Source organism: Miniopterus natalensis, chromosome 9 (assembly GCF_054644295.1).
Source record: "Miniopterus natalensis isolate mMinNat1 chromosome 9, mMinNat1.hap1, whole genome shotgun sequence".
NCBI lineage: Eukaryota > Metazoa > Chordata > Mammalia > Chiroptera > Miniopteridae > Miniopterus > Miniopterus natalensis.
Window position 1 is genome coordinate 19,737,749 of NC_142089.1, and position 17,260 is coordinate 19,755,008.

The following is a 17,260-nucleotide window of genomic DNA, read 5'->3' on the forward strand; positions in this document are numbered from 1 at the left end:
CGCACTCGCCGGTTCGGCCCCCGCCCTCCGCGCTCCGCGCTCCGCTGGCTTCCCGGGAACACGGGCGTTGCCCCTCCCAGCGGCCCGCGGGCCCCGCCCGAGGCCCCGCCCACCGAACGCCCGCTCTCTCGGAGCGCAGGGATTGGCTGAGCTCCAGTCGCGGGAGCGGAGCAAGCGAGGCGTCCGCGCTGGAGCCCCGCTGCGCCGAGGTGGACGCACGCCCCCTGGGGGCCAGGAGGTTTACCGCTGACTTAGCCGTTCGCTTTTCGGGTGGAGAAAGTCAAAGATCATCCATGCACTTGTTCAACGGATTTTACCAAGCGCGTCTGAGACCTAGGTCGGAGCACGCGCGTGCACACACGCACACACACACACACACACAGACATGATCACTGCCCTCAAGAAGCTCTCTTTAGCAGAATATAATCTAGTGCTTAAGAACTCTTCAGATCTGGGCTCGCTTTCTAACTGTGACCTTGGGAACAGTATTAATTCTTAGCCCCCTTTTCCTCTTAGATGTAGAGGTAATAACACCTATTTCACAGGATATTATGAGGGTTAGATAAGATTATGTAAGTAAAGTGCTATACCAGGCACATAGCAAGCAGAGAAATAAATGGGTACTGTTGTTAGTCTACAAATAATACAAATATAGTAAAACCTAAGTTTCACCTGACCCTTTAGGTACAAGTATTCACTCCCTTCTCTGTGTCCCCACTGCTCCCTGTAAGACATCTATTTTGTTGCGTGTAGAAAACAAAACACCAAAGCCCAAGCTCATAATGCTCCTGCCTAGCCCTGCTTTTCCACTCTCATTCCACTAGTCTCAGCCAGGCATATTTATCTATCGTTAGTAACACATGCTAAATTCCTCCCATTCCTCCATGCAGACCAAACTGTTGCACACCTCTGTGCCTTTAATTATGCTTTCTCATCTACCTGGAGTGCCCTTCCCACTTTTCTTTACCAAGTATCTATGGCTCATTTTTCAAGCTTTAGGACTACCACTGTAGAAGCCTCCTGGACAGCATTATTAACCCCCTCTATAATCTCAAAGAGCTCAATGCTAAGCTCTGGCAGTGGGGATGGAAAGAAAGGAATCGTATAAAGAAATATGCAGGAAACTGTCATTCGTATAATTTATTTACTAGTTGAATAGGTAGAGAAGGGAACAGAATTACCTAGAATAATCAGCGTTCAGTCAGCCAATTAACATGTGCTAGGCATCAGGGGTACAAAAAAAATGACTGGGACCATCCCTGCCCTCAGTTCTCTGCCTAACGGGGAAGCAGACTGGTCTACAAAATGTCAACAGTGTGAGTGCCCTGGCCAGATGGCTCAGCTGGTTGGAGCATTGTCCCATGCACCAAAAGGTTGCCGGTTGGATCCCGGGTTGAGGGGTATGCGGGAGGCAACAGATCGATGTTTCTCTCTGACATCAATGTTTCTCTCCCTCTCTCTCTCTCTCTCTCTCTCATCAATAAACAGATTCTCATGTAAGGATTTTTTAAAGATGTCAAGAGTGTGAGAAAAGTGGCAATAGAAGTATGCACAAGTGGCACAGAGGAGGAACCCCAGGAAGAATTAAGGAAGGCTCCCCAGAGGAACCTGCCCTTGAGCTGAGTCCCAAGTGATGGCTAGCAGTTCCATCAGGCAGAACTGCGTGGGGCTCAAGACTTAGGAATCAGATAGATGTGGGTTCAAATCCTGCCTCTGCTGCCTGCTAATCTCAGAAAAACTATGTTTTTAAAAATACAACAGTACCCACCCCCTGGGGTTGTTCTGAGTACTAAATCACCTAATGTGTATAAAGTGCTTGGCACAGTGCTCAGAATCTCCTAAGTGCTCAGTAAACAGTCACTGGTATGTTCAGTATACTCCAAATTTATTTCTCCTTCTGTAATATCCTATGTCCATTTATGGCATTACTTATTCACTAAGCCAAAAACCCAAGTGACATCTTCAAGGTCTCTTCATCTTTGCATTATTTCCAAGATCCAGTTTGTGCATAGAACCTACACCTCCTGAATGTCTCTCAAATTAATCATCATTATCTCTTACCTAGACCCCTTAGCAACTCCCTGCCTTCCATGGTCCCTTTCAGTGCATTTCCATTCTGTTGGCCAAAGAATCTTTCAAAAACTTAAATAAATTTTAAATGAGCCCTGGCCAGTGTGGCTCAGTTAGTTGGGCATTGTCCTGTGCACCGAAGGCTGCCGGGTTTGATTCCTGGTCAAGGCACATGCCCAGGTTTCACTCTCAGGGTTCTGCTCTCACATTGCTGTTTCTCTCTCTCCATCTCCCTTCCTCTCTCTCTCTAAAAATTGACAAACTATTCTTTTAAAAAAATTTAATAAAATCTCCAACCTAATCCCTCTCCCCACCCAACTATGGGTTCCTTTCAGTCATATCTCCTCCCCTGTCTTCTTCATTCTCTGCTCTTCCCATCATTCCCCACACACATACCCTTCCATGCCTTTGCACAGACTAGTCCTTTTCCCTTCAATAAATGTCCTCCCTTCTCTTTCTTTTTTTTTTTTTAAAAAGATTTTTTACTGATTTTTAGAGAGAGAAGAAGGGAGAGGGAGAAAGAGAAACAACAATGTGAGGGCAGCCCACCTGGGAGTGGCTCAGCGGTTAAGCATCAACCTAGGATCCAGGCGATCGGGGTTCAATTCCGGGTCAGGGCACATGCCCGCGTTGCGGGCTGCAGCCGATCAATGACTCACTCATCACTGATGTTTCTATCTCTCTCTCTCCCTCTCCTTTCCTCTCTCTGAAATCAATAAAGGTATATTTAAAACAAAAACAAAAAACAACAAAAACAACATGAGGGCAGAACATCAATCACTGCCTCCTGCACACCCCCCACCAGAGATCCAGCCTGAAACCCAAACAAGTGCCCTGACCAGGAATGAAATGAGCAACCTTTCAGTGCACGGGACAACATCCAACCAACTGAGCCACACTGGCCAGGGCCTCCCTCTTCTTTGATTGAAAACTCTAATTCATCCTACAAGACCCAGTTCAAAAGATCCCTTTTACAGAAAATTTTCCCAGATTCCCTGGCTGCTCTTGGCTCCCTCCCTCAGGCTCTTCAGGCCCTCTGGGAGAGCAGGCCTCCCTTTATACCTTTCTGTTTGTGTGCCTGGCTCTGGCCAGACTGGGAGCAACTCAAGCACAGGGAGTGGATCTAATCCTCCACTTATCCAGCAGGACTACCCAGTCCGCAATACCCGAAGGAGACTACCCCCCATCAGCCCCATGTGGGGAGATTTTAGACATCATGTTTGTAGGATGCCCACACAGTTGCAGTTGCTGACCTGTTTCTTCCTGTCTACTCCCATGTACTTCATGGCCCTGGGAAAGCTGGCCCAGTTTCTGGGAAAAGATACAGACCCATAAAAAAACATATAATATAGAGGGTTAAGCTCAGACTCAGCCACTTCCCAGCTTTGTGATTTGGGGTAAGTTGTTTAGCCTCTCCAAGCCTCAGCTTTCTCATCTGTAAAATTGTGGCGATAATATCTGCTTCATAGGATTGCTGAGTATTGTCTAGTTCAAACCTCACCCATGACCCAATATTAGAGGTGAGCAACATGCCCTGGCCAGTGTGGCTCAGTGGTTAGAGTGTCAGCCCAGGCACTGAAGGGTTGCAAGTTCCATTCCCAGTCAAGGGCACATACCCGGATTGCAGGTTCGATCCCTGGCCCTAGCAGGAACATGTGCAGGAGGCAACCGATGTGTCTCTCTCACATTAACGTTTCTCTCTCTCTCCTCTCTCCACTCCCCCCTTCTCCACTCTCTCTAAAAATCAATGGAAAAAATATCGTGGGGTGAGGATTAACAAAAAATAAATAAAAACAGAGATGAGAAACAATCTCAGAGAGGTAGTGACTCAGCCAAACCCTTACTTGGCAAATCTACAGAAAATAGACAGATGAGCCTTTCTGATGGAAACTTTTGGACAGTCATCCAATCTAAGTGTTTCGGGACCTAGCTGTCCATCACAATCACCTGGAGCACTTGTTAAAAACTCCTTTGGGCAGAGAATCTATTCACTAAGCCTTGGACAGGGCCCAGGAATATGTTTGAGATCAGCCTGAAGCTGATTCACTTTTGGAAATTCGGATCACATGGGGGCCCTCTCCACCTTCCAATGGAGTGTGTCCAACCTCTTGATTTTCAAGTGATCTCCCAGAACAGCCTGTAAAATATCTGTTCCTGCCACTCTCCTGTTCAAAACCTTCCCATGGCTCCCCACGGCCCACTGGACCAGGCCTACCCTCTTTAAGTTGCCCAGTATGATCAAGCTTCAGCACTCCCAATGCCTCTTTCTTCTCCAGACCCAGAGGTTGTCTGATCTTGGAACATTCTTCCCAGCCCCAGCCCTCCTTCAGTGGCTAGTACCTCGTCATTTTTTAAATTGATTTTAGAGAGGGAGAGGGAAACATCAATCGGTTACCAATCAGGGATCGAACCTGCAACTTGGGTATGTGCCCTGACCAGGAATTGAACCCATGAACATCTGGTGCATAGGATGATGCTTAACCAAATGAGCCATGGCGGCCAGGGCCCTCATCACCTGTCCAGCACTCACCCTTATATTTTATCTGCTTGTTCACTGGTTTTTCCTGTAAGACTGTAAGCTCCAGAACGGTAGAAACTACACTTTTTCAGGGCCATCTCCCTGGTGTTGGATGCCAACAGTGATTCTTAATAAATGTTTGCTGAATAAATGAATGAGAATTAGCTAGTCCAGTGTGGCCCAGAAGAGCAACCGACCTCCTGGAAATCTTTTCCTCCTGCCTCAGGGTGACACATCCACCCCAAGGGTTATTTAAGGACTGGAATGGTGGCTTTTGGGGTGGACACCGCCATCAAACCCTTCCTGGGCTAACTAAAAGCTCATGGTTAGCCAGATCTGGGTCTGCCACCCTTAGCCCTGGGGCTTTGGACAGGTCACTTAACCTCTCCTGAGCTTCCACTTTCTCATCTGTCAGAGGGATGAGCCACATCCATGTAATGCACTCTCCCTTTGCCTGACCCACAGTAAGTATCCAATAAATATTAGCTATCAACACTAGGTTTGGATTGCTATTTAGCTTCCAAGGAAAATTCTGTTCTCTGGCCCTAGGAGAGAGTGCCCACCCATAGGAGGCATCAGAAAATATGGTAGCACTAAATTGAACAGAGTTTTTCTGCTGCTGATCAGGAATGACTGGAGCAGAGGTTCTGGGCCCTCAGGGGAAGGGAAACCAATATTCATCCATATCAAGATATAGCCACACTCCCTGTTTATTGAGCACATGCTGTGTGCCAAGGCACTGGGCTCTGGGCTCCCCTCTCTGGGGGAACCCTGGAGGGCTGGGAGGCAGAAAGGGAAAGGAGTGAAGAGGTGGAAGCCCTCCCGTCTTTGCCCCACGTGGAGCCCTCCACGTGGAGGGCTCAGGTCCTTCTGTGGCCACCCAGGGGGGGCGAAGCTTTCCCCAGATGGCTCAGGCAATCCCAGCTCTCCCCAAACCAAGAGCTTGGGCTCCCCGCCTCTCCTCCCTCCACCTCCAGTCCCCCATGCACAGTGCAGAGGTGTCTTCTTCAGGAGAGAGCAGATGGCTCGAGTGCAGTTCTGCCGTTTTATTTTTCCTGGGATACTCAAGGGTATGTGGGAACAGCCACAGGTGTGGTGAGGGGAAGCCCCCATCTCCCCTCCCCAGCAGCTGGGAAAGGGGAGAGGCCCAGGCGCCCTGGTCCTGGGTTGGTCCAGCCACTGTGGTCCCTGGGCCCGGCGGGCTGAGGGCTGAAGGTGGAGCCCCTGGGAGGGTGGGCGGGCTCCTAGGCGGGGTTCGGGATTCTTCATAAAAAGCCACGAAGCTGATCCCCACGAAGCCCAGCCCCGCGGGGTGGGGGGGACGCAGAGCCCAGATGGGGGACCCGGCCCGGCCTGGCCCGTGGGGGGGGGGGGGGGGAGTAATGGCAGAGATGGTGCCCATGGGGAGGAGGTGGGGTCGAAGCGTCGGACCAAGAGAGAGGAGGGTCCAGGTGGGGCGCAGGGCGGAGAGGCACGGCCCCCAGCCCAGCCCGGGCTCCTTCGCGTGGGGTCAGGAAGGTAAAAAACCCACGAGAGTGTGACGGGCGGGGGCCGGGCGCGGTGCCGGCGGGCGGGCGGGCGGGCGGGCGCCCGCGTTCACAGTGACCTCGACGCTGGGTGTACAGTACGGGCAGAAACCGCGGCCCGGCGGGTCACAGCCGGGTCTGGGCCTCGGGGATGTAGATCTCGATGCTGTCGGCGCTCTCGGTGGCCGAGCTGTGGCGGAAGGAGGCGGCGCGCTTGGCCGCCAGGAGCCGCTTGCGCGCTTCCTGCCGCTGCCGGTCCACCGAGTCCAGCGAGCGCTCCTTCACCGGCGCGCCCCGGCCCCGCGAGGGCTTCTTTGGTATCGGCGGAGGGACCTTCTTCTCCTCCTGCCGGGAGAGGGCGGCTCGGTCGGGGGCGGGGTCCCTGCTTTTCCCACTCGCGCCCCCGCGCCCGAGGGTTCGCCCCCAGGCTCCGCGCGGGGAGAGCACTTAGGCGCCGCCCTGGGCGCCCGCGCCCGCAGCCCCGGGTGTATCTGTTCCCGCAAGGTCAAAACCCACATTTTTCCTTTCAAAGATGATTCGAAACGCCCCTTGGTGGCGCCCTTTCGGACAACTCGAATGGGAGCGTTCGCTCCCTCGGGGAAGCGAATGTTTCCACTCCAGGTCGGGAGGGGCGCAGGCAAGGCAGTGGGGGTCCACAGACCAGGCTGCTGGGCCCCATCACAGACAAGGTCTAGTGAGGTGAGCCTGAGGGGACCTTCAGGGTCCGAGATGAGGGCAGCTTGCCCTTGGGGAAGCTCCAGGGCTGCTCCCTCAAACTGCGGCTGCTGCCACCTCGGGCTCTGGCAGCTCAGGCAGTGAGCACTAGGGCCGAGCACACAGCAGTGACTAAGAGTGTGGTCTTTTGGAAGAAGACGGTCACCATCACCTGTCCAGGGCTGCCTTTGCTGCCTTTCGGTCTCTTCTCCTGCCCCCCAATTTCCACATCCCCACCCCCCACATGCTTCCATGGGGAAGGGTATTTTCCAGGATCTGGACTCTTGGCTTGAAGGGACCTCCCCCACCTTAGGCTCCAAGAGTTTCCAGCTGTTGGCCTTGAGTTGCTGTAGCTCCAGGAACTTGAGGGTCACGTCCTCGATAGAGAGCTGCAGGAGGTCCCAGAAACCCGCCAGGTCCTGGAAGGTGGGCACAGGGAACGCAGTGGGGTCCTGCAGAGGAAGGAGACAAAGGAGAGGCAGCCAGCCAGGGCTGTCTGAGTCCCAGGCAGGCGGGAGAAAGGCCCCACCCGCCCTCACTGTCAGGAGGCTCCACTTGGGAGAGCGGGGCTGGGGGACTGGGGGACGGGGAGGCGAGAAAGCCCAGGCTTCAGACACCTGGCCTCGCCTCCCAGCACGCACACTGGGTCAGCTGCCGGGGACACGCGCCCGACAGGCTCCACAGCAGGGGCACTCACCATGCTTTGCTGACACAGCCGGAAGAACTGCTGAACCTTCTGGGACAGGAGAAGCTGTGTGCTGCCCACGGCACTGCGGATCTTCTCCAGGACTGGGGAGCAGAAGGAGGGGAGCGATGCCTTCCCTGCCCCGGCCCCCAGAAAGTCCACCCTGACCGGCTCCTACCCTTCCTCATCTGACGTGCGTCTGCTCCTGCCCCTCCCCATCCTATCTTCAGGTTCCCAAAAAGCAGCTCCTAGCCCCACTTCGCAAAGAAGACTGCATTCTCAGACACAGATGTCTCCTCCTTCACACAGCCTGCGTTTCCCGAGTGCTTACCCTCCTGTGTCGGAGAACAGAGAAGGCCAGCCCGGCCTAGCCCTCCAGCCCTACGGCTAAGCAAGCACCAGCTCCATGACCGCCTGCTGGCCGACCTGTGTCCCTCGCCAGCATACAACTCCTTGGCTCGTTAAGAGGCACTAAATAATTTCATATATACGACGCCTGTCTTCCGAGTCACTACCCCACCAATTGGGGATGCCGGGGTAAGGCTGTATCTCCCTCAGATTGAACTTGCAGGGAAGGGCGGTGTCTTCCTGGCTTAATTTTCACCTAGGCCTCAGACAAGATCTGACGTTGTCCACGGCCTGCCCCTCTGCCTTAGTCCCAGCCTCACCACCTGGATCAGGCCCAGATCCCACGCCAGCACAGATGGGAAGAGTGCCCGTGGCCTCAGGAACTTGGTGACTTGGCCTGGCAGGCATCTCCTAGAAGGCCCAGCCTGGTCACCTTTCCCAGTTCCAGCCCTGGCCCCTGAAGCTGCTCCTTGCTTCCCTCCAAGAGCTCCCAGAGTGTCCTGCTGCCAGTGGGGACCCACCAAGGTCTGGGGCTAGAGAATCAAACCCTTAGGCCAGCACCCTCACGTCCAGCCAAAGCGCTCTCCTATTGTGCGCCCGCCTCTGCCACCCGCAGCCACGACCCCCCCACGCAGAGTCCTCGCACTCACTCTCCTCGGGCAGCTCGTAGTCCTCCGCCTCGCGCTCCATCTGCTGGCACCAGTGCTCCAGCTTCTCCACCTCGGCCCTCAGCATCTTGATGAACCACTCGCCGTCCCGCGGGCAGGGGGACGTGCGGCCTGAGTCGGGGAGGCTGCGGGAGCCACGCTCCATCCAGGAGTCCCGGCGGCCGGCCCCGGGGCCGGGGGTGGGGGCGGGGGCAGGGCCCGGGGACCCATCGGTGGCCGGCGGCTCGTACGGCAGTGGGTAGCCCTCGCGGTAGGCCCACTGGCCTTGCGTGTGGACCGTGCGGAAGACTGAGTAGGTGGGGGCCCGGGGTCCGGGCTGGGGTTCAGAGGCGTGCCTCTGGAAGGAGCGTCCGAACTGCAGGGCCTTGTCTTCTGTGGCCACCGAGGCCAGGCCGGCCAGGCCCTCCAGCTCCAGGTCTGCCTGCACGCCGGCCGTCACGCTGTTGGAGCGCTTGAACCTCGCCCGCCTGGCGACAGAGACGGCTGTCATCTCTGCCCTCGCCCAATATCATCCCAGCCTTCACCCCCACCCCAGGCTAAAAGGAAACCTACAAAGTGATCCCCGACCTTTAACTATATTAGTCCTTGCAACAGGTAGATACATAATATGCCTACCTGTTGCACTGGCCTCTGGACAGGGTGATACTTAAAACTTAACCTGTACAGAACAGCTGCTGGCAAAAGCCAATGAAAACAGGCACAGCTCAAGCCCTAGAGCATCACCCTGCAGAAGTGGGATTGGGGGCGGGGTCTCAGAGGGGCCAGGGAGGGGTCAGGGTGGTGGCTCTTTACCAATGAATACAGAAGTGTTTCAGCATTTTAACAAATTCTATGTCTTTGCTAATTTACACCAGCTGTACAGGTATGTCCCAGGCCCTGCAGAGAGATGCGCAAATTAAGGCCCAGAGAGGCCCATGGGCCCCCAGCTACAAAGTAGCAGAGCCACGATTCAGACCTAGGGCTGCTGCTCGCTCCACAGCCCAAGTACTTCCCAAGGTACCAGCTGCTGGAACATCGGGAAGAACTGCCCTGGAGCAGCTGGGGGAAGGGCGGTGGAAGCAGCTGGGAGGGCTTCTCTAGGGACCTCACTGCTCAGCCCAGAGCCGGGCCAGACACAGTCAGCGGTGCCCGTGGAGTCGAATTAAGTTGTTGGCAGCAACGACATAAGGCCTTGAAATGTCTTGTCTTTGAGTTCATAATATGCAAATCATATGCAAAACAGAACGTCAATTGGTCTTGTTCTTTTTCCCCCTTGGGTTCTATGAAGAAGTCAGTGGCCCCTGAGATGCATGAGGCTGGGGTCAGACAATACTTGAAGTGGGAGTCAGGAGATGTGGGGGTGGGTGGAGTGGTGAACAGAAGTTTGAGGTCTGGAAATTCAAAGACCACAAAAGAAAGGCTCATGTGTCCTAAGCAACCTCTACTGTTACACTGTCAAGAGACAGGGGCGTGGGGAGGTTCCCCCAACCCCCACAACTTCAGCCTTCTTCCTGCTGTCCAGGCCTTCTCTCCCTGCCTGCCTTGCTTGCCTGCTTCCCTCCAGCTGGCGGGCTGCCTGCTGGGAGCCTGTTGCCATAGAAACCAGGCCCAGAAGGATGCTGCAAGACCCAGGAAAAAGAGATGCACTCATGTGCGGTCTCCAACAAGCCCTATGTCCCAACCCCCACCCAGAGAGACAGAGAGAGAGAGAGAATATATCACATTGCCTCCCACATGGTCTTCAACCTTGGTGTCTGCCCTGTCTTGCCCTGGTCAAGATTTGCATCACCCCCTGCCTTGACTGTTGGATCAGCTCCCTTTCAGACATCTCTGCCTCTAGTCAGTACAGCACAGAAGAGCGCTGGAATAGGAGTCAGACCTGAGTGCTAATGCTGGTCTTGTTGCTATGTGCCTTTGGGAAGTCACTCACTCTCCAACTAGGCCATCTAATGTGTGTGTGTGTGTATAAAACATATGATTATATATAAATATACACACACTATATAAAATGATAGGAATGGACCAGGAATTCCCAAGTTTCCTCCTCTCTCTAAAATTGGACCTTGCATACTTTAAGATCTGGGGCCCAACACTCCCTCACCAATCGACCCAGGACTGGAGAAGTTTTCCTAAAGTTGACCTCTGCTCAGTTCATTCCCCTGCTCAAACCTCTTCCGTAGCTTCCCAGTGCCACGCAGATAGAGTTCAAGCTTCCTATGCTAGCATCTACCAATGCTCGCACATATTCGGACGCAGCCTCGCCAACCTCATCTCCCCTGCATTCTCCCTGTTCGCCAAGTAGATTATCCTGGCCCTGACTCTAAGCCTTTGCCCATGCTATTCCCCTCCCTGAAATGGCCTTCCTTCTCCTCGCTCCCTGCCCATCCTCTGTCCCAGTCTCCTCTTCCTCTGTGACCCTCCAGACTGTCCCCAAGACCATCCTCTGTACTTTACCTCCCTCAGCGGTCTTCTTGCATTTGGAGGGAGCCCCACTGTTTGGTTACATTGTTCTGTTTCTGGCGAGAGTCTTATCTAACTGAACTGTTAGGATGCACTTTGGCTCCTTTTGAATATTTTTGTGCCTCTGAGCTCCAGTTAGCCTTTGGCTCCTTCAGAGCTCCAGCAATTGCAAACCACAGACATAAAGGTGGGGCTTGCCCCAATAAACATAGTATTAAAGACATGCCTTCCCTGCTGTGTTCCTGTTAACGCCACGAAACATGGATCTGTCCTTTGGCACCAATGGGTTTGCTGCCTTTCACCTGTCTTGATAGAACAGGCCACAGAGTCTGGAACAGAAGCATAAGTGTCCCAGGCTTTGTGGTTCTCAAGTAGTACCTCAAGGAGCTCTCTCGTTGGGTCTACTTCAAGGAAGACCAACCAATTTGAGGAGTTGGTGGGATTACTAGAAGCACAATCTTCACCAGCATTCCCAGCCAGGGGCCAGAGATCTGCACAGCACAAGCAGGGATTGGTCATCCTTGAGCAAGTGGCATTTACAACCAGAGGTATGAGACAAGATCATGCAAGCAAAGAGCAATGGAACAAAGGTCCAAAGCACCAGAGAACATGGACATTTCAGGGGCGGGTTGGAGACAGTGTAGCCCCCGAGGTGCCTAAGCCAGAGAAGACAAAGAAGAAAACCAGAACAAAGGCACTTAAAGGCCGACCGGGGACAAATGGGTCTCAAGAAGGAATGAGCGACCAACATGGAAAATGCAGTCAATTAAGAATGAAAGGTGTCCGTCCATTGATTTGGGAATATGGGAGCCACTGGTGATCAGGGCAAGAGGGTTTGGTGGAGTGGGGTGCAGACAGCAGGGGATATCAGGAGGTGGGGAAAAGTAGGCAAGACAACTCTTGAAAAGAGCTTGCTGAGAAAGGAGGAAGAGAGAAGACAGCGTGCCTGTAAGGGAGAGATAATATGATTATTTGTCAATTATGTCTCAATAAATCTGGGGAAAATAAGGGAGGGGTGTTTTGTTTAGGATGGCTCTCACAAGCCATATCCCAAGGAGGGAGAATCTGGGGGTAAGCAGACTAATGGCTGCCCAAAGAGGTCCATGTCCTAATCCCTGGAACCTGTGAATGATACCTTTCATGGCAAAAGGGACTTTGCAGATATGATTATTTTAAGGATCTTGAGATGAGAAGAGCCTGGATTATCCAGGTGTGTCTAATTTAATCATAAAGGCCCTTATAAGTGAAAGGGGGAAGGAGGAAAGTCAGAGTCTAGAAAAAGTTGGGACGATGGGATCACAGTTGGAATGATGCCATATGAGGACAACCTGCCGTTGCTGGCTTTGAAGACAGAAGTGGGCTATAAGCCAAGGAACACAGTCTCTATAAACTGCAAAAGGTGACAAAATGGGTTCTTCCCTGGGCCTCCAGAAGGGATCAGTCCTTGATTTTAGCCCAATGAAACCCAGTTCAGACTTCCAACTTCCAGAAATGCAAAATAATAAATACGTACTATTGGATGCCTTAAATTTGTGGTCATTTATTACAGCAGCAATAGGAAATTAACACAACCTGTAAAGAGAAATCAATTGAAGATAGAGGAGAGAACCAGTAGTCCAAGGAACCAGAAATCAGGGGGATAAATAATAACTAATACCCTCTGAGCACTTAGTACGAGCTAAGCACTGTACATGAATAAACATGCTGGGTCCTCACAAATAGCCCCATGATAAGGGTGTTAACACCACCCCTATTTACAGATGAGAAAACGGAGGCTTAGAGAGATTAAGTGACTTCCTAAGATCAGACATTTATCAACTTAGTAAGTATGGCTGTGGAGGCCAGTTCTTAAACCATTACACTCTACAGCCCCCCTAGGATTGAGGGAGAGAGACGGTTTTAATCAGGAAGACAGATGCCTCACCCCTGAGGCAGGACCGGTGGAGGAGGGGAGGGAAGAGTTGCAAGTAAGTTAGGGGTTGATCCAAGAGTGGAGAGCCGTCCCCCAAGATGGCCTCAAGCATTACAATGAAATACGCAGCGAGGTTGTCTGCTGGATATTTGGGGGCGGGGAGGTGGGGGGAAGGAATGAAAATGAGCAGCTTTAGGGGGCAGCCTAGCAGAGTGATTAAGCACATGTACTCCGGAGCCAGACCTCCTGGTTCCAACACCCAGCCCTGCGGCTTGTGCTTCAGTTTCCTCATCTATAAGGTGAATGACAACAGTGCCTGCTCTTAGGGTTGTTGTGAGATAATAAATGTAAGAAACTTAGAACAGCACCTGGTCGGCCCAGCGTAGACGTTTGCTATCGGACGGAGAGGCAAGAGGGATTGTAGCTCTCGCTGACAAGAAAGGAAGCTGGACAAATAAAATCATGGGAATGTAGCACTGAGAACCCAGCTAGGGCATTGTAGTTATTAATTATTATGATTGCTGTTGATCATTTCCATCTGTTCCCCCACTGCGCTCTGAATAAAAAACCTCTTTTATACTCCACATCACATTGTATTGCAGTTAGTTATTTGCATATCTATCTCCCTTACTAAATAGGGCAGTTGCTCATCCTTAAATGTTAGTTGAATGGTTAGTTGGAAGAAAGGATGGTAGAGACCATTAATCATCCCCATCGTCCATTCTTCCTTAGTAACAGAATCCCACAATTTTAGGCTGGACATGTGGCCACTTGTAATAAAGATTTGCTTACCAATCTCCCTTGCAGCTAGATGTAGCCATGTGTAGATAAGTTCTAGCTCACAGGATATAAGCAGAAGTGGTATGTGCAACTTCCAGGAAATGTTCTTAAAAGCAGAACATGTTCTTCTTTGTTCTTTCCTCCACCCTGCTGACCAGAATGTAAATGTGATGGCTGGACCTCAAGCAGCCACCTTGGAACATGAGATGGAAACCAAGTGCTAAGGATGGAGGAGCAATAAGATAGCAGGAGCCTGGGTCCTGACACTGTAGAGGACCTACTAGCCCTCAGCTGACTCTCTCTGGACTTCTTCTAAGCAAGAGAAATAAACTTCTATCATATTTAAGTCACTGTTTTCTGAAACTCACAGCCAAATCTAATCCTAACTATAACAGATGCATTTTCAAAGGAGTGAAGTCCAGGGCTCATGTCCCTGTTTAGTTTTGCATTTGGCGGTATCTGCTGTAGTCTTCACTAATAGTTGTAAACACGGGATAGAAACTGGCTTCAGTTAGGAACTGTCACTAGATCATAACAATGCCTTTTATAATGTTTTCTCCCCAAGCCTTTTGACAATGTTGAAGAGGCCTCCTCCCCTCGAATTCTTTAGGGTTACAATAATCACATTTCTGATGACTCTGGAAGTTGTTAGCATGGTTACTTCAGGGAGACATTTCTACTCCAGTTCTCTAAGGGATAACACAAGAGGCTCTGGGGAAAAAACTGGCTCATCCCAGGAGACACAGAGACCAAGGAATGCTCAACATCCAGGAGTTGTCAAGAGGTTTTGCCAAGAGTACTTGGCAGCAGGCTGGCTGGGGGAATGAGGGGGAGCAGACAGGGAGGAGTAAGGGCAGGGATATTTCAGCAAGGCTCAGACATTGTGCTAGCTCCCACTTTGAGAAAGCATCTAAGAATTTAAACATATAATCAATTGGGGTCTCTGAGTCCACCACTCCAGCCTGGGGGTTAATAGTGATGCTAAGGTGGATATAGGGTGGGAGATTTAAGTAGAGTTTCGAAGGTCAGTCAGGAACCATCTTGGAGTTGATGGCTGAAGAATGGAGGCAGTGTCCATACCCAGGGCTTGAGGTCAGTCAGCAACTCATTGGTTTTGCAGGACTACTCTTGGAATATAACTTCATGAGGATGGAAACTTCCTTCCTGGGGTTCAAGGGGCTATGTTCCTTCAGCACACTCCCTTCTCAAGGTCCCAAAGCCAGAAACGACCGTGATGCTAAGGAAGGGATAGTGGGGATAGGATGGTCTTCCTACACAGAGTTCTCCAGGTGGCCATGGTTGGGCACAAGTGGGTACAAGTAGGGTTGTCAGATAAAATACAGTACTCCAGTTAAATTTTAATTTCAAATAAATAACAATTTTTTTAGTATAAGTATGTCTCGTGTAATATTTGGGAAATACACTAAAATTATTCATTATTTATTTGATAATCAAATTTAATTGGATGTTCTGTTTTTCTTTTGTTTCTTTTGTTTTCTTTTCTTTTTGCTAAACCTGGAATTTAAGCTAAGGTCTTGGTGGGAGGGATCTAGAAGTGGAAGATACAGGAGATTACCCTGGTTAGAGAGTTAGAGGCAAAATCACATGCTTTTTATGTTCTCAAAGGGCCCCAGGAACGTTCTACTGATATTCGGCAAGGACACCTGACATATTCTCTGATCGTGATCCAGAGTGTGCTGGGTCTGGGAAGAAGGCAGGATGCCCTAAGACAGGGCTGGTAACTGTTTCTTAATTATGCTGCTTCTCACCACAGGGCCTTAGCGCATGCTGGTCCTTCTGCCTGGAACAGTCTTATCTCCCATTTTCACCTAGTTCATTTTTGTTCATCTTTCAGATCTCCAGTCAAATGTCACGTCCTCAGAGAAGCCACCCCTCTGGTGGGTGAGAGCCCCCTATTGTGCACTCTCACAGCGTACACACCTCTCTTCCTTGGCACCTTTCACAGCTGTTACTCTACTTCATTTATGAGGTCCTTAGATGAACGTGGCCATAAGCTTCACAGGGCAGGGGCTATGTCTGGTTCTGCTCACCTTCGTATCCTCAGTGCCCAGCAGAGTAATTGACAACTAATAGGGATACAATAAATATTTGTGGACCAATGAATCTTGGGAGGGGGTGCAGTGGAGATGGAATCGAAGGGGCACCAACTCCCTACCCTGTGTATTTCTAAGCCAAGTCACCACTGGTGATGGGCAACTGGAAGGACCCACACACGACTCCCAGGTATCAAAGGCAATAAATCTGAACTCCTCACCCAATAGGTTAGCAAGGAACACCCTAAAAGGCAGAAAAGAGAGATCTTTCCTCCCTGGCAAGTTTTAAAACCAAGGTATATATAGAGAGATACCGGGAACAGTGAGGCAAGAGCAAGGACAAGAGAGTCCAAGAAAACGGGGTGGCAGCAGGTGGGGGGTTAGTCCTGGATATTTGCCTAGAAAGGCTGCTGGCATTCATGGCTCACTTTTATGTACCAGTTGGGACATGGTGTGTGGTAAGTCAGACTGAAAGTGCCAGGGACATAAGGGATAGAAAGGACAGTGCAGGTGTATAACTAAGGATGCCTTCAGCGGACAAGCAAGGGAGCCTGGCCAGAAAGATGTGCCAGATTTCTTCTCTCCCACCTGTCACCCCCTCTGAATTTCTAATGCGATCACCTGCCCCAAGTAACTCAGTTCTTTAGACATTTACCCAACATCATCTCACCAGCCCACCCCACCAAGACCTCCTTGAGCACCTAAACAAGACCAAGGAAGACCTCATTGTCTGCCTGTCCCTGCCTTCACTCCCTGACTTCACTCCAAATGCTTCTCAAATTGGTCCACTTCTCTCTGTATCTGCTGCTACCAGCCTAGTTCAGACAACTGATCAATATTTTAGACTGAATCAACTTAGGAAGCTCCCACCCGTCCCTTATACATATAGAAATGCTGGCTAAAATAAAGTGAAAATGGTGGATTTGCTATAATGCCAAGCCTGAAAAAGAAAAATTTTCAGGTACCAGAAACAAAAAGGAAATTCAAAACAGGAGTAGTGAGAGGGAATCTAAGCCAAATGAGCCACAGGAATATCAGGCCAGACATATGCTAGAGGCTAGATGGTAACATCCAGGGAGGAAAAGAGGAGAGACCCCAAACCCATGCATCTGGGGAGCTGGAAGGAGACCCCATGCATAAAGCCAGCAGTCAAGAAGGGTCGTTTCATTTACAAACTTGGACTTGAGTATTCATGTCATGATTCAGGAAAGTGGCCAGGAAGTAAGATGTTGAAAAAACAAAACGTTAAGGCTGCTTTTTGTGTGGGTGTGGGGTCCAAATGAGTACTACCAGCGAAATACAGAAATCTCAAGCTGAGATATTAACTCTAAAACTGGTCTCAAGCTCATGAAGTACTTCGGCAGAAAGGAAATTGAGCCCATGGGAAGGAGTGGGCAGTAACAAACAGTAGTGAACACATAAATTGTTAAAATATGTTTGTAACACTAAACTATTAAACCATAAAAGATATAAAAACAACTGAGTTAGAAGAGTTTTTTAAAGAGGTATAATCAAAATACTACATAAATATAACAATGAAGATGGG

General features: G+C 50.9%; 1 protein-coding gene across 1 annotated transcript in view; it reads right to left on the reverse strand.

The window, feature by feature from the left end:
* Positions 1–6,240: 6,240 nt before the first annotated feature.
* The window catches only part of DLGAP3 (DLG associated protein 3), a 33,748-nt gene continuing 22,728 nt past the window's right edge, over positions 6,241–17,260 (reverse strand). The window contains exons 8-11 of the mRNA XM_087820833.1: positions 8,512–8,996; positions 7,526–7,617; positions 7,137–7,280; positions 6,241–6,459 (exon numbers count right to left, since the gene is read on the reverse strand). Of these exons, the coding sequence (XP_087676959.1) occupies positions 6,241–6,459; positions 7,137–7,280; positions 7,526–7,617; positions 8,512–8,996 (940 nt within the window). The remainder of the gene's footprint in view (positions 6,460–7,136; positions 7,281–7,525; positions 7,618–8,511; positions 8,997–17,260) is intronic.